This window comes from Aspergillus melleus, assembly GCF_016097325.1.
Source record: "Aspergillus melleus strain CBS 546.65 chromosome Unknown contig2, whole genome shotgun sequence".
NCBI classification, from domain to species: Eukaryota; Fungi; Ascomycota; class Eurotiomycetes; order Eurotiales; family Aspergillaceae; genus Aspergillus; species Aspergillus melleus.
In genome coordinates, this window is record NW_025763371.1 from 702,702 (window position 1) to 725,776 (window position 23,075).

The 23,075-nt window shown below is 51.8% G+C and overlaps 13 protein-coding genes and 1 non-coding gene across 14 annotated transcripts; 11 read left to right on the forward strand and 3 right to left on the reverse strand.

Moving 5' to 3' along the window:
- Positions 1 to 51: 51 nt before the first annotated feature.
- LDX57_003098 (putative C6 transcription factor (NirA)) lies at positions 52 to 3,131 on the forward strand (the record flags this gene model as incomplete). The annotated part of the gene is made up of 5 exons (XM_046084737.1): positions 52 to 225; positions 283 to 337; positions 400 to 1,357; positions 1,429 to 1,797; positions 1,859 to 3,131. The coding sequence occupies 5 exons, from the start codon at positions 52 to 54 to the stop codon at positions 3,129 to 3,131; spliced, it is 2,829 nt and encodes a 942-aa protein (XP_045940700.1).
- A 928-nt stretch (positions 3,132 to 4,059) lies between these two features.
- PPH3 (serine/threonine-protein phosphatase) lies at positions 4,060 to 5,486 on the reverse strand (the record flags this gene model as incomplete). The annotated part of the gene is made up of 3 exons (XM_046084738.1): positions 4,060 to 4,062; positions 4,133 to 5,405; positions 5,470 to 5,486. 3 exons carry the CDS (start codon positions 5,484 to 5,486, stop codon positions 4,060 to 4,062), a joined length of 1,293 nt encoding a protein of 430 aa, XP_045940701.1.
- A 664-nt stretch (positions 5,487 to 6,150) lies between these two features.
- Positions 6,151 to 6,573, forward strand: LDX57_003100 (uncharacterized protein; the record flags this gene model as incomplete). Its single annotated transcript, XM_046084739.1, has 1 exon — positions 6,151 to 6,573. One exon carries the CDS (start codon positions 6,151 to 6,153, stop codon positions 6,571 to 6,573), a length of 423 nt encoding a protein of 140 aa, XP_045940702.1.
- A 478-nt stretch (positions 6,574 to 7,051) lies between these two features.
- alg3 (dolichyl-P-Man:Man(5)GlcNAc(2)-PP-dolichol alpha-1,3-mannosyltransferase) lies at positions 7,052 to 8,434 on the forward strand (the record flags this gene model as incomplete). Its single annotated transcript, XM_046084740.1, has 3 exons — positions 7,052 to 7,172; positions 7,253 to 7,776; positions 7,838 to 8,434. 3 exons carry the CDS (start codon positions 7,052 to 7,054, stop codon positions 8,432 to 8,434), a joined length of 1,242 nt encoding a protein of 413 aa, XP_045940703.1.
- Positions 8,435 to 8,515: 81 nt separating this feature from the next.
- On the reverse strand, positions 8,516 to 8,958 carry LDX57_003102 (putative eukaryotic translation initiation factor eIF1a-like protein; the record flags this gene model as incomplete). The annotated part of the gene is made up of 2 exons (XM_046084741.1): positions 8,516 to 8,615; positions 8,669 to 8,958. 2 exons carry the CDS (start codon positions 8,956 to 8,958, stop codon positions 8,516 to 8,518), a joined length of 390 nt encoding a protein of 129 aa, XP_045940704.1.
- A 396-nt stretch (positions 8,959 to 9,354) lies between these two features.
- On the forward strand, positions 9,355 to 9,729 carry LDX57_003103 (uncharacterized protein; the record flags this gene model as incomplete). Its single annotated transcript, XM_046084742.1, has 1 exon — positions 9,355 to 9,729. The coding sequence occupies one exon, from the start codon at positions 9,355 to 9,357 to the stop codon at positions 9,727 to 9,729; it is 375 nt and encodes a 124-aa protein (XP_045940705.1).
- A 1,236-nt stretch (positions 9,730 to 10,965) lies between these two features.
- PKC1_1 (Serine/threonine kinase) lies at positions 10,966 to 14,313 on the forward strand (the record flags this gene model as incomplete). The annotated part of the gene is made up of 7 exons (XM_046084743.1): positions 10,966 to 11,383; positions 11,463 to 11,729; positions 11,813 to 12,382; positions 12,444 to 12,839; positions 12,901 to 13,320; positions 13,384 to 13,939; positions 14,013 to 14,313. 7 exons carry the CDS (start codon positions 10,966 to 10,968, stop codon positions 14,311 to 14,313), a joined length of 2,928 nt encoding a protein of 975 aa, XP_045940706.1.
- Positions 14,314 to 14,434: 121 nt separating this feature from the next.
- PKC1_2 (Serine/threonine kinase) lies at positions 14,435 to 14,804 on the forward strand (the record flags this gene model as incomplete). Its single annotated transcript, XM_046084744.1, has 2 exons — positions 14,435 to 14,684; positions 14,743 to 14,804. The coding sequence occupies 2 exons, from the start codon at positions 14,435 to 14,437 to the stop codon at positions 14,802 to 14,804; spliced, it is 312 nt and encodes a 103-aa protein (XP_045940707.1).
- A 976-nt stretch (positions 14,805 to 15,780) lies between these two features.
- Positions 15,781 to 16,464, forward strand: LDX57_003106 (uncharacterized protein; the record flags this gene model as incomplete). Its single annotated transcript, XM_046084745.1, has 1 exon — positions 15,781 to 16,464. One exon carries the CDS (start codon positions 15,781 to 15,783, stop codon positions 16,462 to 16,464), a length of 684 nt encoding a protein of 227 aa, XP_045940708.1.
- A 143-nt stretch (positions 16,465 to 16,607) lies between these two features.
- LDX57_003107 (uncharacterized protein) lies at positions 16,608 to 17,078 on the forward strand (the record flags this gene model as incomplete). Its single annotated transcript, XM_046084746.1, has 1 exon — positions 16,608 to 17,078. One exon carries the CDS (start codon positions 16,608 to 16,610, stop codon positions 17,076 to 17,078), a length of 471 nt encoding a protein of 156 aa, XP_045940709.1.
- Positions 17,079 to 17,434: 356 nt separating this feature from the next.
- LDX57_003108 (uncharacterized protein) lies at positions 17,435 to 17,620 on the forward strand (the record flags this gene model as incomplete). Its single annotated transcript, XM_046084747.1, has 1 exon — positions 17,435 to 17,620. The coding sequence occupies one exon, from the start codon at positions 17,435 to 17,437 to the stop codon at positions 17,618 to 17,620; it is 186 nt and encodes a 61-aa protein (XP_045940710.1).
- Positions 17,621 to 18,065: 445 nt separating this feature from the next.
- Positions 18,066 to 21,367, forward strand: LDX57_003109 (tubulin-specific chaperone D; the record flags this gene model as incomplete). The annotated part of the gene is made up of 5 exons (XM_046084748.1): positions 18,066 to 20,208; positions 20,257 to 20,539; positions 20,596 to 20,940; positions 21,017 to 21,182; positions 21,236 to 21,367. 5 exons carry the CDS (start codon positions 18,066 to 18,068, stop codon positions 21,365 to 21,367), a joined length of 3,069 nt encoding a protein of 1,022 aa, XP_045940711.1.
- Positions 21,368 to 21,564: 197 nt separating this feature from the next.
- On the reverse strand, positions 21,565 to 21,635 carry LDX57_003110. Its single transcript has one exon. It is a non-coding gene; the product is annotated as a tRNA-Gly (tRNA).
- Positions 21,636 to 21,777: 142 nt separating this feature from the next.
- Positions 21,778 to 22,829, forward strand: LDX57_003111 (U1A/U2B'/SNF family RNA-binding protein; the record flags this gene model as incomplete). Its single annotated transcript, XM_046084749.1, has 4 exons — positions 21,778 to 21,824; positions 21,895 to 21,901; positions 21,988 to 22,294; positions 22,435 to 22,829. 4 exons carry the CDS (start codon positions 21,778 to 21,780, stop codon positions 22,827 to 22,829), a joined length of 756 nt encoding a protein of 251 aa, XP_045940712.1.
- Between the last annotated feature and the right edge of the window lie 246 nt (positions 22,830 to 23,075).

Consider the following 23,075-nt stretch of genomic DNA (forward strand, 5'->3'; position numbering starts at 1 on the left):
TCGTTCTAAACCCGGACTTTCTTCGAACGTTTATCGGCGAACTGGACAGTGATGGAGGAAACATCGGCGGAGAACACCCCGGGGCTGGACCCGGGGGCTGCATACAAACCCTCGCGAGGGAAGTCGTCGACGAGAAGTCAGACGCCAAACCCGAATGAGGGTCCGACATCGAAAAGACGTTGTGTCAGCACAGCTTGTATCGCTTGTCGAAGGAGGAAGTCCAAAGTAAATGGATCCTGACCCCTTTCGGTTTGATCGCCCATGTCTGACATATGCTTCCAGTGCGACGGCAACCTACCGAGCTGCGCAGCCTGCTCCTCCGTTTACCATACGACGTGTACGTTCTGCCTTTCTCCGGTGACATGCCGTTGAGTCCGTCTTAGTTAATGCAATTCCCAGGTGTCTACGACCCCAATTCCGATCACCGCCGGAAGGGCGTGTATAAGAAGGACACCGACGCGTTAAGAATCAAAAATACAACGCTCGTGACTCTGATTCAGGCTTTGCTGAACTACGAAGAGGAGGACGCCTTTGAGCTGGTGCGACAAATTCGCGCTTGCGACAACTTGGAGGACGTGGCCCATTCGATCATAGGCGAGCAGAAAGATTCAATAGCGACCAATGGGGATGCCGTGTCTGGTGGGGATGATGCCCCGTCACCAGCAGATCAGTTTGAATCCGAGTTGGCGGGCAAGATGAGTGAGTTGATGCTGGATGGCTCTCGCAAGCTTATCGGTGGCACCTCGAATTTGATCTTCTTGCCGCCCGGCTCCGAGCTGTACGAGTTCAACCCATCTGTCGATGACAGTGAGCTAGATCAGACACAAGATCGGTCTGTCACCAAATGGACCAGAGTAACCAGCGACGAGCAGCTGATCAGCCACCTCTTGACCATGTACTTTACATGGCACTACCCCTTTTTCACCACGCTTTCCAAGGATCTCTTCTATCGGGATTATGTTCGCGGAGTTTCCAGCCAATATTGCTCGTCCTTGTTAGTCAATGCGATGCTGGCCCTAGGCTGCCATTTTAGCACCTGGAATGGAGTGCGAGAAGACCCCGAGAACTCGGCGACGGCGGGAGACCATTTCTTCAAGGAGGCTAAGCGGCTGATCCTTGAGAACGACGAACACGTCAACGCCAAACTCTGTACGGTTCAAGCTCTCGCCCTCATGTCTGTCCGAGAGGCGGGGTGCGGGCGCGAAGGCAAGGGCTGGGTTTACAGTGGAATGAGCTTTCGCATGGCGTTGGATTTGGGCCTAAATTTCGACTCGGCCACCTTTGGAGCACGCAACCTTGACGAAGAGGAACTCGATGCGCGGCGAGTCACATTCTGGGGCTGCTTCCTCATTGACAAGTTTGTCACCCCTACCACTCCCAGCGGTTTAATGGTTGTTGAGTTCCTGTCTAACCTCGCTTTACACATAGGTGCTGGTCCAATTACCTTGGCCGTCAACCCCAGTTGCCGACATCCAGTGTGAGCATCCCAAAGATGGAAACTCTGCCCAACGAGGAAGCTGGACTCTGGTCTTCCTACACTGACACAGGAGCGATTCGTGAAACTGCGCAACCATCCCGAACGAGGACGGTGGCGTTGCAAATTTCCAAACTGTGTGAACTCAGTGGAAATGTGCTTATATTCTTCTACGATCCGACGCCTAGGGAACGGCCTCTTTCCAAACAGGCCGAATTAAAAAAGCTCTCCGATATTCATACGAAGTTGGTAGCTTGGAAACGTGATTTGCCGACGGAGTTGGAGCCAAAGGAAGGGCAGCTTCCCCAGGCACTTCTCATGCAGTATGTCATTCATTGCCTTGCCGATTATCATTCAGGACGTCGAGAGCTAACAGTCATGCAGCATGTTCTACCAACTACTTTTTATACACCTATATCGACCCTTCCTCAAATACACGAGAGCCACCTCCCCTCTTCCCGCTCATGCTTCGCCTCGGAAATTATGCACCCAGGCCGCCTCTGCTATTTCCAAGTTGCTCCGAGTTTACAAACGCACATACGGCTTCAAGCAAATTTGCAACATTGCGGTTTATATCGCACACACAGCTTGTACTATTCACTTGCTTAACATGCCTGAAAAGACCGCTCAGAGAGATTTTGTTCATGGTCTCCGGCACCTGGAGGAGATGGGCGAGAGCTGGCTTTGCGCCAGACGTACACTGCGAATCCTTGAAATATCTGCCAATAAGTGGCAGGTAACACCCCCTAACGAGGCTGCGATCATATTCGAGCAGACGCATGAAAAATGGGGCTCTTGGGGGTCATGGGATCAGGCCTCGTCTCCATCCAATTCCGACATACCCTCTCCTGTAGCTCCGCCACCCGCGGCCACCGCACACCCATTAACGTCGCCTGAGGAGAGGATTGCGTCTATGAATGAGCACGGCGGACTCTCTGTTTCGGCTCCCCAATCCTCGACGGGGACGGCAACCTCTGGATACCCTGCCGGGGTATCGATGGCGGACACTGTCTCAGCTATGCGCACAGCCCATCGGGCCGCCAGCGCTCAGATTGCTCGAACAGATGTACCACTCCCAGAACCAACATATTTGAGACCATTACCACATGCTTATGGCCCGTTGCAGCCTGTCCCACTATCCCAGCACGACGCTTGGTATAGCTCGAACGAACCACACGTTGGCGCCATGGGGTCGGGGCAAGGCATCCCTCCCAGCGCAGACTCATCTCCTACTAGCTTTGACACTCCAGAAAACCTAGTGGAAGAAAGTCAAGACTGGTGGTCACGCGATCCAAACGCTTTGCACCTAGCAATGGGGAACTGGAACCAGAGCTGGAATCCAGGGTTCACCGGGCCGTCATCAGATCCGCGTTTCGAGAACTATGTTCCGAACCCCAGACAACCGTCAGACCCTGGCAGTCATACCTCTCGGCCACCACCGCAGGCACATCATCCACATCAAGCCCTTCAAGTCCCTCCAGCACATCAAGCACATCAAGCACAACCAGTACAACAAGCTCAACCAGTACAATCAGTGCCACCAGTGCAGCCAGTGCAACCGGTCAGCTACCCCATCGGAATGTCCCCTGGCATGGTGCGGCCCGACCAAGGCCCTGGGTACAGCAACATTGGTTTCCCCAACAATTTCCAACAATAGTCGAGGAGGATCTCGAGAGAAAACTGTATTATGATATGACTTCGTGAAGCTTATGGATTAAATGATGTTAATCACGGGCAGCAGACCTCTTCCACCCCCCCCCCCCCCCCCCTCCCCTTCCTAATTCTCCAACCGTCCCCCCTCTTCTATCCTGTCCTCAAAGGAAAAGACAAAACGAAACCCAGGAAAGCGAATCAATTCATGTACAACGATCTTTTTCTAATTCTTTCACCTCTAAATATTTTTTTTGGTCATTACCTCTGGCTTACTTTCTTCCTGTTGCATTATTTGACAGATTGGTGTATGTTGTGGTATTATTTCTATATCCTAGGAGATTTCCATATGCTCGTGTGGTTTCTGGATGCTTTCGTTGTAGATGTTACTTATATTCCTTACCTTGTTCCTTACCACCTATTTACTGTACTCATTTATAGCCAAAAGACTCGCAACTCAGGCTAGATACGATCAATTCTCGATTCCAAACCGAGGTAAATCAATCGACCTGAGCAGCTGCTTTAAAAGGGAAAAGGGGGGGGGGGGGGGGGGTTAGAGAGAAGAAAAATCAAGCTAGATAAGATTGAAAACACTGGGATGTCGACTAATGTAATCATCAATGCATTGCACTAACTAGCGAAAATCTCGGCTCAAGTATGAAACAACGCAGAAGCTAATAACTCCGACTAATTATCGACTTGGAGAATGAATACACGAACGAACACATATCTAGATAGATCATCACTTTGGGGTCTCGGGGTCTTGGAGAGAGTTGAGGTAAAAAGTCCGTGGGTGCCAATGGCCTATATAAGCACCAAAAAAATCGGGAGGGAGGAAAGAGGGATAGAGGGAGGGCGTAGGGTAGGAGTACGGGGCGCAGAGAAGATGAGAAGGTGGTGGAGAGGGAGAGAAAAGAGATGTGCACATTATGGTATCACTGGGACGAAGGTAGAAGGTTAGTGGATAGAACACATATGAAGTCGGGTTCAAGAAGGGTGAACTCTTACCAGGAAATAATCAGCAACGGGTTTCTTCGCCGGCATGCCTCTAGTGTCCTGCGCGGCGGCCTCAAAGACCCTGTATCTTCTTCCGGGGCTTCTCATGCCGAGCTTCTCGGTCGTCAAAACGCCGTTGCTTCGGCCGTAGTCTCCGTTGCTTCTGGTGACGGTGCCGCCGCTGCTGGTGTCCTCGCCGAGTTCCAGGATCGCGGCGACGTTTCCGCAGCGGTAGCAGTAGTTCGGGGCGGACCAGACGGTGACGATCCCACCGTCGAACATTTCCTTGTACCCCTCCATCACGAGCTGGTGAGCACGCGCAACCAGCGACAGATCGTTCTTGTAGTTAAATTGTTTCACGATGTCCCCGCCAAACAAGAATCCGGCACCACGCGGACTCAGTCCCCAGCCGTCGATTTCATCGGGGTCGGACCATAACAAATCGCACATGGCGCCTTCGTGGGGTACCTCCTGCTTTCGGTCGATCAGACGGATCTTGTCGACCGTGTCGATGAGCGGCGAGAGCCCGCCGTGCACACACAGGACGGCACCTGTTTTGTTGGACAGGCTGCCAGCGCCATCCCCGGACGCGCCGGTACCGGGGGCCCCGGCTCGGAGCGGTGCTTGGCCAGGGGCGGCCGAGATATCTCTTGGGGGCGAAATATTCCTGGAATCTGTGGACGCGTCGGACGATGCGCGCTGTCTCTGCCGATAGGTGCTCATTGTAACCTCCCCCTTCGAGTTCAACACCTCGGTCTCCAGCTCCCCGTCGTCGAGGGGCATGGTCGATTGAGTCGAGTCCACCATGGGGCCCGAAGGCTCCAGTTCCGAACTCGCGCCAAGGACGAGAGCACCGAGCGCCAGATAATCGAACACCTCACAGCAGTACCGCCATACATTGGCGCTGCCATACTTGCGGATACACTCGTCGTAGAAGCCGTAAACTGTTGTGATCTGGCGGGATTCGTGGTTTCCTCGAATCAGGGTCATGCGATCCGGGTAGCGCACTTTGAGGCAAAGAAGGAGGAGGAAGGATTCTAGGGAATAAAAGCCGCGATCGACGAAGTCACCCATGAATAAGTAGTTGGTGTCGGGGACGTCTCCGCCGACGCGGAAGAGTTCCATGAGATCGTGGAACTGCCCATGGATGTCTCCGCAGATGGTGACTGGGGCGTCCACGCTGACAACATTTCCCTCTTCTATCAACAATTCTCGCGCCTTGTAGCAGAGCTCTCGCACTTGCGTCTCGGGTATCAATCGACAGGCGCGTAGCTGCGCGATCGCCCTGCAGAGTAGATAATCGTAGTCAGCTCGGGACACCCAGGGGGATTCAGAGTCTGGGTTATTACTGGTCAAGGTCGCTCATTGTGATTTAGCGAAAGTATGTAGGAAATGAAATTAGACAGCTTCGTCTACGCTGATCGGCGGGTCCTGACAGCGGCAAAAAGGATGGAGAAGGGGGAGGGGAGGAAGGCAATCGAAGGGATTAGGCCTGGGAGACCCAGGAACGAACGAAAACAAAAACCACTATGTGAGCTGAAGAAGGACAGACATTTTTCTCATCAGAAGCGCCACCCGGGGGAGAAGAGAGGGGGGAAAGAAAAGAGGGAGGGAAGGCGAGGGATGCGGAGGAGAGCAGACGAGGTTCTTTTCGCGCTGTCAACTCGCCGGGCTTTGCGCGCGCCCATCCACCGCCCAATCACGGGGTCTCGAGATAAGATTAGATCTGATCGCCAAGCCCCGGCCGAATTCTTTCTGGTGAGAAACGTCGCCGGCCTTCCCGTCGTCCCATCGAGGCCATGGCTGGGTCCCGCTTGTCTTTCTGGTCCTTGCGCTGAATCCCCTCCAATTCCTTATTCTGAGTATTGACTGTTACGACTGGTGAGTGTTGGTGCTGACCATGTGGCTTTAACCCTGGCTGATGAATCCTGGCGCAGCGAAAAGAAACCCAACCCTCCCATGTCGACGTGACGAGCCACCACCCCGCAAAAAGTCCCGAGTCCCCCCTGTTCTCTCATCAATCGTTCAATATGCCGCCACATCTTCATCCTCGGTCGCGGTCAACCTCCTCCCTCTTCGCCGCTACCCTCCTGGCCTCCCTCTTCGTTGTCGGCATACCGCATGTTTTCCCCTGTCCAGCCCCGCGTCGCACCCTGGCCGATTCCCAAATGACTGTCAATGAGGATGGACAACCAATTCAGAGAATTCGACGAAGGAGACGCAAGGAGACCGCTCCTGATCTTGATGAGAAAACGGTACCCTCCACACAACCCACGCCCGATGACGAGGTGTCGACGTTCCTACAACTCGAAGAAGAAGCAGAGCGGTTGGCTAAGGCTGGGAGGGAATGTCCTGTCCCGAAACCTGGCGGTGTGATCGGTGAACTACTCGGTTTTCCGCCTCGAAAAGATACACAATTGCATCATCAGCCTCCGGGGAGTGAGGGACAATAATCGGTTGTTTAGGGACGGAGGAGTTAAGTCATAGGGCGCTAGGAATGGACAATTGGGAAGGATGTGTCTGAATATGTTTCGGAGAGACCTTTCGAGGCTGTTTGACGGCTGGATAGGGCAGCTGCGATTGGAATCTTGTCGCGTCGCGAGATACCATCCCATGCCAGCCATATACCCATGTACGGATAGATAGTGTATTAGAAACGATGATGGATAGTGCTAGGGCTATGTATGTACACTGAATGAATCCCGGAGACATTGATCTCCTTTACCATGAAGTTTGCCTGCCCTGTGTTATCCAACAACAGCCATCCTGTTCCCCCGAAGCCATTATGATGATTGCACACCTCAGGCCATCCCGACGGCCACTGTGCGCTAAGCCGCAACGGGACAGATGTCATTGGCTCTCCGGCGGGAAGGCCACCTGCCGAGCTCGTCCAGCACAACAGCTCGAGCTTCCGACCTGCCAACACCGACAATGGACTGGAATCATTGTGTTCGCGATCTTCTCGTGAACCCGCGCCATACAAAATGGATCGCCCCGCTTCTCATCCTAGGCGATGTCTTCCTCTGCGCTCTGATCATCTGGAGAATCCCATGTGAGTTCTCTCTATCTCCGAGACCCTTCGCCGCATGTCTGTCCCGAACAATACGCTAATCGCTGCGCTCTGCATATCAGACACTGAGATTGATTGGACTACGTACATGCAGCAAATATCCCTGTATATTTCTGGAGAGCGCGACTATACCCTCATCAAAGGATCGACCGGACCGCTCGTTTATCCCGCCGCGCATGTGTACAGCTACACGATACTCTACCATCTGACCGATGAAGGTCGCGACATTCTCTTCGGCCAGAGCCTGTTCGCCGTCCTCTACATCGCTACCTTGGCGGTCGTAATGCTATGTTACAGACAGTCGGGGGCTCCTCCGTACCTCTTCCCCCTGCTTATCTTGTCCAAGCGGCTTCATAGCGTCTTCGTTCTGCGTCTGTTCAACGATGGTCTGGCGGCTTTCACGATGTGGGTGGCTATACTTTTGTTCCAGAATAAGAAGTGGACGTCCGGAGTGATTGTTTGGTCTACGGGAGTGGCTGTCAAAATGACCCTGCTGCTTCTTGCTCCGGCAATTGCGGTGCTGGCGGTGCTCAACTTGTCCCTTCTGCCCAGCCTCCGGCTTGGGGTTTTGGCTTTGCTTGTGCAGGTATACTCTCGACGGCGTAGCGTGTAGGAGACATGTATCCGGTGAACTGACGGCAATCCAGATTCTACTCGCTATACCTTTCTTGCAGACTAACCCTATCGGGTATCTCTCGCGGGCCTTTGAACTGACCAGACAGTTTATGTTTAAATGGACGGTCAATTGGAGGTTCGTGGGTGAAGAGGCATTCTTATCTAAAAGGTTTTCCCTAGCATTGCTAGCCTTGCACATGTTCTTGCTATGCGTGTTTGCAGCTGCGGCTTGGTTAAAACCATCGGGCTCGAACCTCCCTAACTTCCTGCGAACAGTGCTTCAAGGACGTCACCGTGGAACACCGCTTTCCCGGCCCTTTGTGACCACTGTGTTGCTGACCTCCCTCGCAATCGGACTGTTGTGCGCGAGGTCTCTTCATTACCAGTTCTTTGCCTATATTTCCTGGGCGACGCCCTTTCTTCTTTGGCGCGCGGGTATCCATCCGGTTATCTTATACGCCCTATGGGCGCTTCAGGAATGGGCCTGGAATACCTTCCCCAGCACAAACTCAAGCTCGCTGGTTGTCATCTTTTCCCTTGCCGTCCAGGTCTTCGGCGTGCTTGTGAATCGCTCAAATGCATTCGGTGGCATAAAGCCCAAGGCTGGCGGGAAAGAGCATGTGAACTAATACGAGGACCGCGTTGCCACTCAGTAGAGAATGTTCTTTGATTGGGAATATCTCCCTCCAGCCATTGGTCGGGGCGTTGAATCATGCATCCGAGTCATCTGACGGGGGCAATTTGCCCACGTTGGAATCGTCCTCATCATCTGATGATACCCAAGTCTCTTGCCTAACGAATTCTTTCGGCCTGCACGATGAGGTCAGGAGGCGTCCGAAACCGGAGGAACCACGCGATCTTACCAGTAGGGAGCTTTGCGCCAGGCTTTTTCATCGCGAACAATGTTAATAATCTCGCCGCTGATCTTGTTGTCTCGGCCCTCCAGAGCATTGGTGTCGATCACCACGTAGGATCCCCGCTTAATCCAGATGGTGGAACGAAACCGGGAGGGTAGTTCGACGAGAATTGAATCTTTCGAAGGTAATTCCACCGCATAGAGGTTATTGCCCGCGGCTTTGATGGCTCGCGCGATCAGTTGTCCGGGTAGGAGCTCGTCTGGCGGGGTCATCGTCTCCTCCGCGGTAGCCAGCATTTTGCGTCGAGGTGGGGCCATGATTTAATCCGAAGGTGAATCGAGAGGAAGAGAGCCGGTGGGATACAGGTTGCGGCGAACGTGCCGAATGAAATCGAGGGAGTCACTTGGTAGGTTTTTGATGGAAGCGGAGAGGAGGATACCAAGGTAGAATACAATTAGAATAAAATAAAATAAAATCCGACGCCGAGTGGAGGTGACCTTTCCCTTTCCAGTAACCTTGTGGTACCCGCCGCCTTCCCAGATAGGCAGCCTCTGTCAATATGAGGTCTCGGCCTTTGCTTCTCTATATCTCCTATCGTCATCTTTTCATTGAGGCCTCACTACTTCCCTTCCGTCTCTTTTCCTCTTTTTCTCTGCTCACATTCAGTTCCCATATAGATTACTTGCAAATGGATGGTCCCGCTAACGAGCGATTCCGTAGATCCTCATACGCACGCTGGACCCAACGCGATTCAATTGTCTGGCTGCTTATCTCCAAACGCACTCCTTTCTAGGCTGTTCCTGAGAGCACGGGATCAAAAGATACCGCCCTTGCAGCTTCGCCATCGCGTTGCCGAAGACATGGTTGATAGCGCGGGTCTCATGAGACCTGGCCCGATGTATTCCGTGACATTGAATGCGCTGGGTTCCCTGAGCCAGCCAGCTGAGTTGATGATGAAATCAGTACGCAAGGGATATCTGCTTGGCCCCCTTGCTGTAGCTACTGAGGGATTTGGAGTCATCTCGCTTCTCTCCGGCCCTTTCCAAGGTCATGTGGTGCGTCAATGACCTTTTACGAATTGCTAGTTGGCGCAAGATGTCTTTGCGGTCTGCATCGATTGCTCACCTAGGTGGAATGGCATCGTAAGTTTGTATTCTGCATGGGAATAGGTCTCATCCATCTCTTGTATCTGCCTTCGCCTGGCCTTCGTGAAGAGTCAGGGAATTGAAAGTGATGAGAACAAGACGGACATCCGATTCATATTGCTCATCGCACTGAGACACCTCAAACGCGACATTTGCATCGTTTGAGGCAAGAGCCTGCTGAACACTGCCGTGCTGTAGGGATAAGCAGGAGTCAGGAGCCGATCCACAAAGGCGACAGAGACGGCGTCTCCGATCTAGTCATAAGCCGAAAGAATGCTGCCAGCTTTGGAGAAGGGAAGGGAAAGATCGTAGCTTCCAGGCCCAGACTGTCCTTGCCTCTGCTGAGGAACAGTTTCGGTTGATTGAAGTGCTGTAAGCAGCTGGGCCAATGTTAGAAGACCTGCTGCGCTGGCTCTCTTCCAGTCGAGCAGCGTAGGAGTAATAATAACGCCTTGCGAGATGAAGAGTAATGAATTGTTGATAGAGCCCCGCCTTGCCTTTGTATCGCCACGACCAGAACTGCATTTCCAAACCCCAACGACTTCCTGCTTGTCTTTTCGCTCTGTCGCTGTTCCCCTTCGCTAGACAATTCTCCGGATTGAAATTGTCTGGTCATTCTAACCCAGGAAGTAAATGAATTTCACATTCTTCGGTTCATAACTTCATTCAGACCGACCATCGTGCCTGAAGGCGAGGATTTGTGGGCGGTAGCAACGTAGCAACAAACCACCGCCGACTGATCTTTTTACCGTGGGTGCGTTCTTTTACCTATTTAATTTCTCGTCCTGATTTCCTGCCTCTTGAAGTTCTGGGAATTTGAATCGGAGACGCTGCAGGAAAGAAGGCTCGGAAGACGAAGTGAGGACGGGGATTTTGTCTCACCATTTCCCGAGTGGCATTAATTAATTAACGTTGACAGTTCCCGTTGCGATCGATCGATCCATCATTTCCCCCCCTCTCTTCCTGCATCTGTCAACAAGAGCCCCGCGACGACCACCCCTCCCCCCACGGTCTCTTTCGGCTGGCTCTATTGATTCCTTTGGGGTTGCTCTTCTCTGCTGCTGGCTCGGGGATTTCTACGGCTCGCATTGTCTCCCCCCTCCCTCTCCCTCTTCCCCTCCCTCTCGCCGCCGCCGCTGAACCCCAACCTTCTTCATCATGGACGGGGACGACCTCATCGCCTCGGTCTACCGCAAGATCGAGCGGGAGAAGGCCTTGATCACCGCGGCCTCTAATATGCGACAGTCGACCGATAACCCTTTGGTGCAACAACGAGTCGACGCAAACATTCGCGATGGTCGGAAGAACATTGCCTACCTGGAGGAGAAGATGAGGGAGTTGCAGATTCGCCGCATCGAGAATGACGGCGGCTCCCCTACGGAAAAGCGTCTCCCGCCCGGTCCTGATTCAGGCCCGGCTCCTCCTCCCAAGGACTACGACGAGCAGGACGAGTATGGAGAGTCGTCGGCCGCGTATCCGCACGGAGGAGCCGGCTCCATGCCGGCGGGCGCTCCCTTCAAAGACCCTCGACCCTTCGCCCCCGTGCCCAAGGCCCGTCCTAATTATACGAAGCTTGGTAAGACTATTTCCGACGGTGAAAGGCAGAGTGGTTCAGTGTACAGTTGTCTAACCTATGCTGTGTGCGTTGCTCAAAGATCTGATCAAATACGACACTCAATACCTTGGACCCAAGATCCAGCTCATGTTGTCCCAGCTTGAATTTAAGCTGAGCGTGGAGAAGCAATACAAGGCTGGTATTGAGAAAATGGTTCGCCTCTATCAGGATGAGGGCGACAGGAAGAGCCGCGCCGACGCCGAGGGTCGGCGAATCGAGAGTAATCAGAAGATCCAATTATTGAAGCAGGCCCTGAAGCGATATGAAGATCTTCACGTCGACATCGAGTCCTCAGACACTCCCGACGGTAAGTCCTCCCTCAGCTCTCGTTCTAAAAGTCGCCATCATGCCAGTAGCTAATCCACATCCCCCGGGTTTCATTTCGAGCAGATGAAAGTTTAAGCACGCCGAACTTGCGCAAGCCCCTCACCGGTTTATTGACCATGCGAATCGTTGCCGTGAAGGATGTGGATCATGCCGCTGGCTCCAGATTCTCCCGAGGGCCCGAGACATTCGTGGTCATGAAGGTTGAAGATGCCATCAAAGCCCGTACGAAAGCTACTCGAACCGACAGATGGCAAGATGAGATCTTCAATATCGATATCGACAAGGCCAATGAGATCGAGCTTACTGTATATGACAAGTCGGGCGATAGACCAACTCCGATCGGTATGCTGTGGGTGCGCATTTCTGATATCGCCGAGGAAATGCGTCGCAAGAAAATTGAGACCGAATTCAATACATCCGGCTGGGTTTCTGCCGATAAGATGGAGGACGGTAGCACGCCTGGACGGCCCGATACGGCCGGACAGATGGGCTCGTCTCATGCTCCAGGCCCCGGTGCCCCGGGCCAAGGTTACGGAGGTGCTCCTCCCGGCGCACCTGGCGGTGGCTCTGTGATGGTCGATGCTTGGTTTGCGCTGGAGCCTGTTGGGCGGATTCAGTTGTCGCTGAGCTTCGGTAGGTTCCTTCTACGTTTACACATCTCCGCGCAGTTGGATGGTGCTGACAGACGCTATAGCCAAGCAGTTGAAGGATCGCCGGCCATTCGACATTGGCCTGAATCGTCAAGGTGCGGTTCGTCAGAAGAAGGAAGAGGTGCACGAGAAGCAAGGACACAAGTTTGTCACGCAGCAGTTCTACAACATCATGCGCTGTGCGCTTTGTGGTGACTTTTTGAAGTACGCTGCCGGTATGCAGTGTGCTGATTGCAAGTATACTTGTCACAAGAAATGCTACCCCAAGGTTGTCACCAAGTGTATCAGCAAGGCCAACTACGAGACGGATCCCGACGAGGAGAAAATCAATCACCGCATTCCACATCGTTTCGAGGGCTTTGCCAACATCTCCGCCAACTGGTGTTGTCACTGCGGGTACTTGCTGCCCTTTGGGCGCAAAAGCGCCAAACGATGCTCAGGTATGATTCTTTGGAGAAATGGACCTATCAGACACGCTGACGCACCCTACCTTTCATGTAGAATGTGGCCTTACGTGCCATGCCAATTGTACCCATCTTGTACCTGATTTCTGTGGCATGTCCATGGAAGCAGCCAACCAGATTCTGGAAACCCTGATTCGAGCCAAGAATCACAACAAATCCGCCTCAGTTAGTTCCGGTCTTAGTGGCCGCACCCTTCGATCAGGAGGCCCGCCGCAGGCCTCGACGGACAATGCCGCTCTTGCCTACCCTCAGAAACCTGTCGAGAGCCCTTACGGGGCCCCTCAGAGACAGCCCTCCGCCGAAGCTGTTAGCGCTGCCACTAACTCTTATATGCCCCCGCAGTCACCAACTGCCGCCCAGCGTCAACAGATGCCCCCGAGAACCTCGTCTTCCAACAGTCCTGCTGCCGCCGCCGCCGCCGTGGCAAGCGGTCTCCGTTCGCCCCAGCAGTCACCAGGTATGTTCACCCACAATTCCCTTATCGCAGCAAATGACACAAAGTTGACGTTTGGTTTTCCAGTTGATACTCGACCTGTGCAACCTCAACCGCCTCCGCATGCTCATTATGACCCTGCGGCGTACGCTTCCTACCAGCAGGGCATGCCGCCACCTCAAGCGATGCAGCAGCAGCAACAACAGGTGGTAACGTCGCCTTATGGCATGGCCCAGCAGCAGCAGCCTATCCCTGTAATGCAGCAACAGCAGATGGCTGTGAAGGAAGACATTCAGCCGCAAGTACCAAAAACCAGAATTGGACTGGACCACTTCAATTTCTTGGCTGTTTTGGGTAAAGGTAATTTCGGAAAAGTAATGCTGGCGGAAACCAAGAGCACCAAGAAACTTTATGCCATCAAGGTGTTGAAGAAGGAATTCATCATTGAGAATGACGAAGTGGAAAGCACCAAGTCGGAGAAGCGCGTCTTCTTGATCGCCAACAAGGAGCGCCATCCTTTCCTTCTCAACCTTCACGCTTGTTTCCAGACTGAGACTCGTGTTTATTTCGTCATGGAGTACATCAGTGGTGGTGATCTGATGCTGCACATTCAGCGTGGCCAGTTCGGCCTGAAACGGGCACAGTATGTCTCCAGAAGCCTTCCATCTTTCACTTCGGGTCCGGTGCCGAGAAGAAACTAACATCACGTTCTGTAGGTTCTACGCTGCCGAAGTTTTGCTGGCACTCAAATACTTCCACGAGAACGGTGTCATTTACCGTGACTTGAAGCTTGATAACATTCTGATGACCCTGGACGGCCATATCAGAATCGCTGATTACGGTCTTTGCAAGGAGAACATGTGGTATGGAGCGACCACAAGCACATTCTGTGGTACCCCTGAGTTCATGGCACCCGAGGTATGTCCCGTCGCTTCTGATCTGTCTGTCATAGACCGACCACAGTTACTAACGTCCCGCAAAGATTCTCTTGGACAAGAAATATGGCCGAGCGGTTGATTGGTGGGCCTTTGGCGTGCTCATCTACCAGATGCTTCTCCAGCAATCGCCCTTCCGCGGTGAAGACGAGGACGAAATTTACGATGCTATTCTGGCAGATGAACCGCTATACCCCATCCACATGCCTCGGGACTCGGTGTCTATCCTTCAGAAGCTGCTCACCCGCGAGCCAGAGCTGCGACTTGGATCGGGACCAACCGATGCGCAGGAGGTCATGTCCCATGCCTTCTTCCGGAATATCAACTGGGATGATATCTATCACAAGCGTGTTCCCCCGCCATTCATGCCGACCATCTCCAGCCCGACCGATACGAGCAACTTCGATCAGGAATTTACCAGCGTTACACCGGTTCTTACCCCGGTGCAGTCAGGTAAGACAATGTTGAACTGCCAGAAGGTCTATTAACATGCTAACGCCTACGTTTTCAGTCCTCTCTCAAGCCATGCAGGAAGAGTTCCGTGGCTTCTCGTACACTGCGGACTTCGCTTGATTCAATTTATTGTTATCGGGAACAGTCTGCTTTAGACTGCGTTTAATGTTTACATCTGTTCGCTGTGCAATTCGGGATCCTGCGTTCACCTGTCCTTTTGATCGTTGCCAGCTGTATGTAGCACTGGTTGCAAATGTTGTTTCACATACCCTTGAGAGTTTGGAGAGCTTGCCGTCTTTGCGACTGTAGATGAAATGAAATGGATAGGGCTGGTTTCTGGGGGCGGTCCGTTTTCTCTTCTGTTGTGTCCAGCATTTTACGCTGCTCGTTTCATTGCCTTGGACGGTTTAACTAATTCCTTTTTCGGAATGCACTTCTGCTCCCAACTTCTCATGCCATAAGCACACTGCTTGAGTTCCTTCTGATTCACTGATACCATTTCTGTACCTTCGTAACCCCTTTGTTCCAAATATATGCCCAAAGTTTGGCTCCTGCGCTTCATTGTCATTCACTTGCCACCTGCTCCGCGTCTATTTTGAGAGGTTCTTTGTGCAGTGCCAACCACCCTTTCGGTCACAACAAAGAGCGGGGCTAGAAGATGAGGATAGGACTAACAGAAATGCCCTGGCTGTAATCCAAGAATGAGCTTTGAACTACTGATTCGAGGACTAGGGGAGTCCTCGATCTCACTTCTTTGTGTCCACCCACCACAATCGATCGTCTACGTCTGCCTCGGGTGAATCGACTCCTCAATCTCGTTCTGTTTATTGAATACTCGATATCTTGGGTCTTCTCGGTTCTTCCATCACTTTTTCGGTCCCCGTTCCTTCGTTCCTTCGTCCAAACCACATGTGAAAATATGTATCAGTCTTCCTCGCAAGCGCCAAATGGACTAGCAGACGCTTATCCTCTATTAGATACCAACGATCGCCGTCCTAACGGAGACAGTGATACAGACGATGAAGTCATCCGCATACCCAAAAGGAAGGGAGCGTCGCAGTCGCTCCTGGTTGGTATTCCAGATAAAAGTCACGCCATGACAGAAGCCGCTCCTGGCACGCTGAGGCGGAAAATGCCTAAGAAAAAGGCTCAAGATCGATCCTTTGCGCTTGAAACCTACGATGACGATTCAGATGGAATGGAGGATGAACCGATCACTCCTGAGCCTAAGCCAGCATTCAAGAAGAGAAGGACCAGCTCTGACAGCGAAATGGACGTTGATATTCCGATTTCCAGTATCGAGGGTACTTCCTCGAGAACCACAATCAGATTTGACGTACCTCATGAACATGATACTTTCCATGGGGGCTGGGATAACTCAAGGCTCAAAAGGAGGAGCATCGCACACGAGGATGACGAAACCGCATTCGTACCCCAAAGTGACGAGGAGGACGACTCAGACGACTCGGTTCACATTACAGCAAATGAAAAATCGGAGGTTGTCTTTGATTTCTCCACAGAGAAGGCTAGACGCTGGACTGACGCTATCAATTTACCGGAGAATATCTACAATGAAGCCGAGCAGGATCTTTTCTTCAGACTGTCGATGCGTGGTTTCGAGCCCGCTCTCCCGAGTCATTGGAAATTCGACTTTCCAACGCTCCCAATTTCTTTATTCCCTGAGCCGGGTCTTGGATTTGAACCAATCCTGCAGATATCCGGGGCCTCTGAGTTTTATGGTAAGTCGGTGACCGAGTCCTACCTAGTCTGGTCCTTATGAATAACATGTTTCTACTTCTCCTAGCAATCAAATCACTGGCTACCCTATTCGGTTTAGGAGGACGTGTCAGAGACTGCAAGATTTTGCGAAAGAAACCGGAGTCTCTGATAAGAAATTCCATCCACAACTATATCCGATGGGCTATGCGTGATGCCAAAGTCTGCATTTCGAAGGATGCGGTCCCTCTCCACGCTATCTACGCCCAACGAGAAGGCATCATGGAAACTTTAAAGAGACTTGATCGACGCCTGCATCATCTTGTCAGACAGTATCAGGAAGTCCTAGGCGCGCCTTCTGCAGATGCCACCCGGAACGGCGATTCTTCTCGACGAAAATATCCCATATTTATCGGATTCATTGTCTCTGGTCCGACAGTTGTCATTCTCACTCGCAATTCGGATCCGACGATCGAAAGCGAGAACTCAGATAGCACCTTTATGTGTCAGTTTGATCTGGGAGAAAGAGGCCAGGATGTGTGGAACTCTCTTGCTATCGCGATCACGGTCATGCATATCCGCCGTAATATGCTGCAGTTGGCGGAGGATGGCGTGGCTGGATATAGAAAGCTTTTGGAGGGAGAGGAAATGGATGTAGGCCCAGATGTGGATCTTTAATCATTGAGCTTAGTTGATACTAGTTTAGCTGGTCGTTTGGTGATCATTCATGGATATTAGAGAATATAAACATAGGGTCCTACTGTGCCAGAATATATTGTTGCGTTCATTTTCGGAAAAGTCTTCCACTAAGCCCGACGCTGGCGTGGAAACGTCATCTCTCAACGATAAGGAAATATTATAATGCTAGAGAGTGTAGAAAAAACATTTAATAACCAAGCACTAGAGATGAACCTGACTTGTCGCCTCCAGACGTGAGAAGCTATACAGGTCACATGACCGGGTTCAACGTTGACCGAATCCCCGCCATCTGAACCAGTCGCTGCCTTCATCCCATCTAGACTCAGAGTCCCATCATGGACGCAGCAGATGACCGCGAAATCAAGCTCCAGCGCGCATCCGGCGATCTCGTGAAGGAATTCTCGGACAAATTGCCATCTCTGCTTTGGAAAACCCGCGCTTCCGAACAGGGTGAAATCCGAGTCCCGCGGAGATGGACGCATGCCTCGAAAACAGAGAGACTCGTTAGCCTCGTGAGTTGAGAGCATCACTTCATCGTCATTAAAATGCCGACTGGGCTATTCAAAAACGGTCCCAGCTTGCTAATGACCATGCTCGCTACAGTTAGAGCCTTTTCAAGAATGGCCGCAGTTACTGGATCCACACCTCCAAATAGTGTTGCCCTCCTTGGTTGATGCGTTCTTAGCATACTTGGTCAAGCATCGCGACCAATATGCCCTAAAACCAGCAAACTCCCAACAGCAGCAGGTTGTCTACCCCCTGCCAAGGGCGATCTGTCGGCTTCTTTACACATTCTGTAAGGTCCGCGGGGTCAAGGTGATCAGTCGATTTTTAAGCAATGAGCCGAAATACCTTGACCCTTTACTACGAGCGTTTATTGAATGGGACGCAATCTGCCAAGATGATGCATTGGAGAGCTCTGCCGACGATAATTCGCGACGACTTATCTGGGAAGAGCGCTATGTCATGTTGATTTGGCTCTCCCACTTGCTGCTGGCTCCCTTTGATCTGTCATCGATGTCATCGGATGATCTTCCGGTTCCATATGATAATCTAGGCCAGCTCAGACCCCTGTCACCCCAGACGCCGGCAATTGCAAAGTCCATCCTCTCGGTGTCCCTGAATTATGTGAACGTTCCCGGGAAAGAGCGAGAGGCCGCCACTGCGCTTCTCGCACGCTTGGTGCTTCGAGGGGACATGCAGTCCCTAGGACTCTTGACGTATCTTACAGATTGGGCATTTTCTATGATTGAGCCTGCGGACAGACCTGAGCCTCCTACTGTCTACACCTGTATCGGTGTACTGTCTTTTCTTGCGCGTCTTGGGGCCTCCGGCCAAGTGGAAGACTTTGCTCCACTTATCGTACCGGTCTTCCAAAAGACCCTGCTCGTTGCACAGGGAACGTCAGATGTATCTGAGATTATCAAGTCCTCTGCGCTGGCGAGGAAAATTATTATTAAAATTCTTCGCTCAGTGACGGTCATGGCCTTGTCCTTGAGTGAAAGGGCAGACAGTCCACTTTCGGATGACCAATTCTCTTCAATTCTGGAAGATGCAATCGATCATTTCTTGGTGGCTTTGGCTGATAAAGATACCCCCGTGCGGTTTGCTGCAAGCAAGGCCTTGAGTATAATAACGCTGAAGCTTGACTCGGATATGGCGGCAGAGGTCATTGAGGCCGTCACCGGTTCGTTGGAGGAGAATATTCTATATGAGAAGCCGGATGGTACGATCGTGACCCCGTTAGAAGCCCGGATGTTTGGGACCAACAAATTGAAACGAAACCTGAGCGCAGTGGATGCTCAGCGATGGCAAGGCCTGATACTTACGCTGGGCCATCTCCTATTTCGTCGTGCCCCGCCCACTCATCAACTTCCCGAAGTGCTCCAACCTCTGATTTCTGGACTTGAATTTGAACAAAGGTCATCGACCGGAAGCTCCGTGGGCACTGGTGTACGAGATGCCTCTTGCTTTGGAATCTGGGCCATATCTCGGAAGTACACAACCCAGGAACTGCTCGCTTTGAAACCGCAGACAATCAACACATCTACAGCCCAGGATGAAACGAACATCCTGCAGATGCTGGCCATAGAGCTAGTATGTGCTGCTTGTGTGGATCCGTCTGGAAATATTCGGAGAGGTGCATCCGCTGCCTTACAGGAACTTATTGGACGGCATCCTAATACCATTTCCGAGGGAATCCCGCTGGTTCAAGTGGTTGATTATCACGCCGTGGCTCGTCGCTCAAGGGCCATGAATGATGTCGCAAAAGCTACTGCCGACCTGAGCCACCATTATTGGAGCCCTCTGATTGAATCGCTGATGCACTGGAGAGGCATTGGATCACCAGACGCCGAATCTAGGAGGCAGGCAGCAAAAGCCATCGGGAACCTGAGCACCCAGAACTCTTACAAGTCACTTAAGATTGTGCTTCAGCGATTGATCACCAAATTTACGAACCTTCCACACAGCGATGTTGAGGGGAGGCACGGCTGTTTGCTAGCACTTTCTGCGACGGTTGAAGCCTTCAATACCTGTCGTGAGAACTCGGAGGATGGCACTGAGGCAGCAGATGTTGTGCTCCAACTAGAGGAAATCTGGAACATATTTAACTCTCCAGCCGGCCCTACCAAGAAGGACCTGACGCTCCAAATCTCACGTCCTGAATTGACAGCTGAAGCGGCAGCATGTCTGATCTCTTCTCTCTCTCGTTCAGTGTCACAAGAGACGGTGCCAAAAGTTCCACAACCGTCCGCCGACGTGCTCGATAAAGCCCTTGAAACTCTTCTGCTCTGCGTTTCTCGAGGCGAAGACATTGCCATCGAGAATTCCTCTCCATCGGTATCTGGGATATTCCCTCTCTTGACTCCAACAAGACAGGAAGAAATAATTCAAGGCTGGTTTTCGCACATCGGCACCACTCGGAAATTACCAACTGGCCGCGGCCAAATCTCAGTTCTGGGTGCTATTTTCAAGCACCTTGATGTAAGGAGCGAGTTGAGGCAGTCGATTGTGGAGGAGTTGTTGCGATGCACCGAGAAAGACGAATTGATTGAAAAGCGAGTAATGGCTGTGAAGAGCTTGACTACAGGTGTTCTTCCATATTTAGGTATGCAAATCCACAGTTCCGGATAGAAAGTGGCTGACCATGAAACAGACGAAACGGATGCCATCTCAGAACATGTGATTAGCTTCTTGGATGACTATACTACAGATAGACGCGGTGATATTGGCTCTCAAATTCGGCTAGAGGCAATTCAATCAGCACATATTCTCCTTCAGAAGAACTCGAAATTCACAATTCATGACTCGCACGTCCAGAACATCATCGGATGTCTCTGCCGATTAGCAGCCGAAAAGCTGGATAAAGTTCGCCTTCAAGCCTGGCTATGTCTGCAGAGTTTCTGGGAATCAACCGATGAGTTTCCACAATTGAAAAGGTGTGAATTTCCATAGTATGGACAAGCGATGAGATCTCTATGCTGACACAAACTAGACGATACGAACATTTCAGCCATGTGTCCTCGCCGGACTATTTCCTACAGCTCCTCGATCTGGAAGCAGTCGAGTGGTTGCGTGTCCCGATCCTCCAGGGTATTGCAACTTCCGCCGTCGCCGGAGCCGAGGGACTTATTCGCTCTTCGCGTTCAGCCTTGGTTGAATGGATTAACAACCGGGGGGCGGAAGAACTGCCCATCGCAGTGGTTTCTGTCATAAAAGATCTTTTGGTTATATTGAGTGACAACCTTCAAGATGACCGTTATGCTATACCGGTAATCGAGCTACTCGCGTTCCTGTTAGATGGCTATATCTCTTCAATCCCTGCCGATTCCGAGCCCAGGTCAGTTCCATTCCATTCTAGTTTATCTCACACCTCACCAGACACCCATTGACTAATGATCAACACAACTCCACAGTTTCAGGAAACTGTTCGTCCTTGTACAAAAGGCCCATTTCAAAACCTCTAATATCGCAAGACTAGAAGCAGCGATCAGAGTGTACGCGTGTCTATGTCGATTGGAGCCATTGCGCACTGAAGCGCTCAAGAAGATGACGGGCATGCTTTTGCATCCTTTCCCAAGGGTAGGCTTCTTTCTGCTTTGCTGGGTGACCGGGACTATGCTGACGCTATACAGGTTCGAAGTAACATTGCGGAATACTTGTATATGGAAACCGAGCTGGACAAGGTCAAGTATGAGGATTGGATGAGGCAGCCCAAAGAGTTGAAGGGCCTTGTAGGAGCGTTGCGGGAGACTTGGGGGTTGTAGATGTTTTAACTATAGCCGTTTGTGTATGCGAATACGTACAGCATTGGTTCTGTCTAACAGATGAGGATTAAAGAGGAGATACAAAGAAATAGGGGGAAACCCAAACCCGAAAACCAACTTTAAGACTTACTAATAATTGGGTTGACAGGCTGATGCAATTTGTAGTGAAGGGCAAAAAGCAAAGCGCAAAAAAGAAATGCATCATCCGTGAATCGAACACGGGCCTCGTCGATGGCAACGACGAATTCTACCACTAGACCAATGATGCTAGTTACTTGTAAAGGCTGGTAAACTTTGTCGTCATATCTTTGTTTCTAATCTACAGCTCATTCCTCTCCTCATTGAAGTCCCGTAGCTCCTTCAAGACAGTTACCGACTCAATTGATCACAACCCCGACAAGTCGCAAATCATGGCGGCCGTACCAGCGTCCACGGGAAGCATCCCCCCTAACAATACGTGAGTTTCCTCCAGCTTCCTCTTTCGCTTTTACAGAGCCTCCCTCAAGCTAACTACCCTATTCTGACAGAGTTTATGTATGTCCCATCGCCAACCTCCGCAAAAGATTACACTCCCAGACTGCGCCGTGAACGCTCACTAACCACACTGCCGGGCTATCTAGGTTCGTAACCTGGAAGAACGAATCAAAATTGACCAACTGAAGGTCGCACTGGACGAGATCTTCTCGGAATATGGCAACATCATCGAGATCGTCGCGAAGACCAACCTGAAGGCCAAGGGCCAGGCGTTCATTGTGTTCGACGACGTGGAATCCGCCACCCGCGCGATCGACGAAATCAACGGCTTCGATCTCTTCGATAAGCCTATGGTTCTGGACTATGCGAAGACAAGGAGTGACGCTACGGTTTTGCGGGAAGGAGGGAATGAGGAGCTTGAGGTTCATAAGCGGAGGCGGCTAGCTGAGAAAGGTGCGCTTTTCTTTTCCTTTAATTATGGTCTTATGCTCTGTTGGCTACGGTCTCACTTTTGAGCTCGAGCCCCAAGACCCCGGGGCTATTCTCCGGTCTACCAGCGTGAATGTGTTTACTAACTGCAACCCCCACGCCAGAACGCAAACAAGCCCACGAAGCCCTCGAAGCTCAAAAGAAACTCAAACGACCCCCTGTCGGCCCCGAATCCACGCGCCCTGCCAAAACCGCCAAAGGAGCCGGTCTCAAGCCCACCAGCGGGGCCGCCACGACCGTCATCCCCGACGAGTACCTGCCTCCGAACAAGATCCTCTTCCTGCGGGACTTGCCCGACACCGCGGACCAGGACAGCCTCACCGCCGTGTTTGGTCGCTTCGAGGGGTTCCAGGAAGTCCGACTGGTGCCGGGTCGCAAGGGGATTGCGTTCGTCGAGTACGAGAGCGAGTCCGGAGCGATCAGCGCGAAGGAGGCGACTTCGGGTATGCCGATGGGAGAGAATGGCAAGCCTATTCGGGTCACGTACCAGAGACAGTAATGGATTGTCTTGGGCTTTTCATGGCGTTGGGGTGGGGTTTTTATTCTTTTCATGTCTGGAATTTCGATTAGAATTTGCAGAGAAATGTACGAATTGTTTCTCATGGCGGTGTAATTGTGCTTGCCTCGTCTTCTACTCTTTGTACCCTAGCACAACACTTGTAAGAGAGAAAAAAGAGTTCGAAAAAAAAATAGCTTATGAATGATACCAAGAAATAAAAGACAGCTGCATGCTAGAAAACGAGTA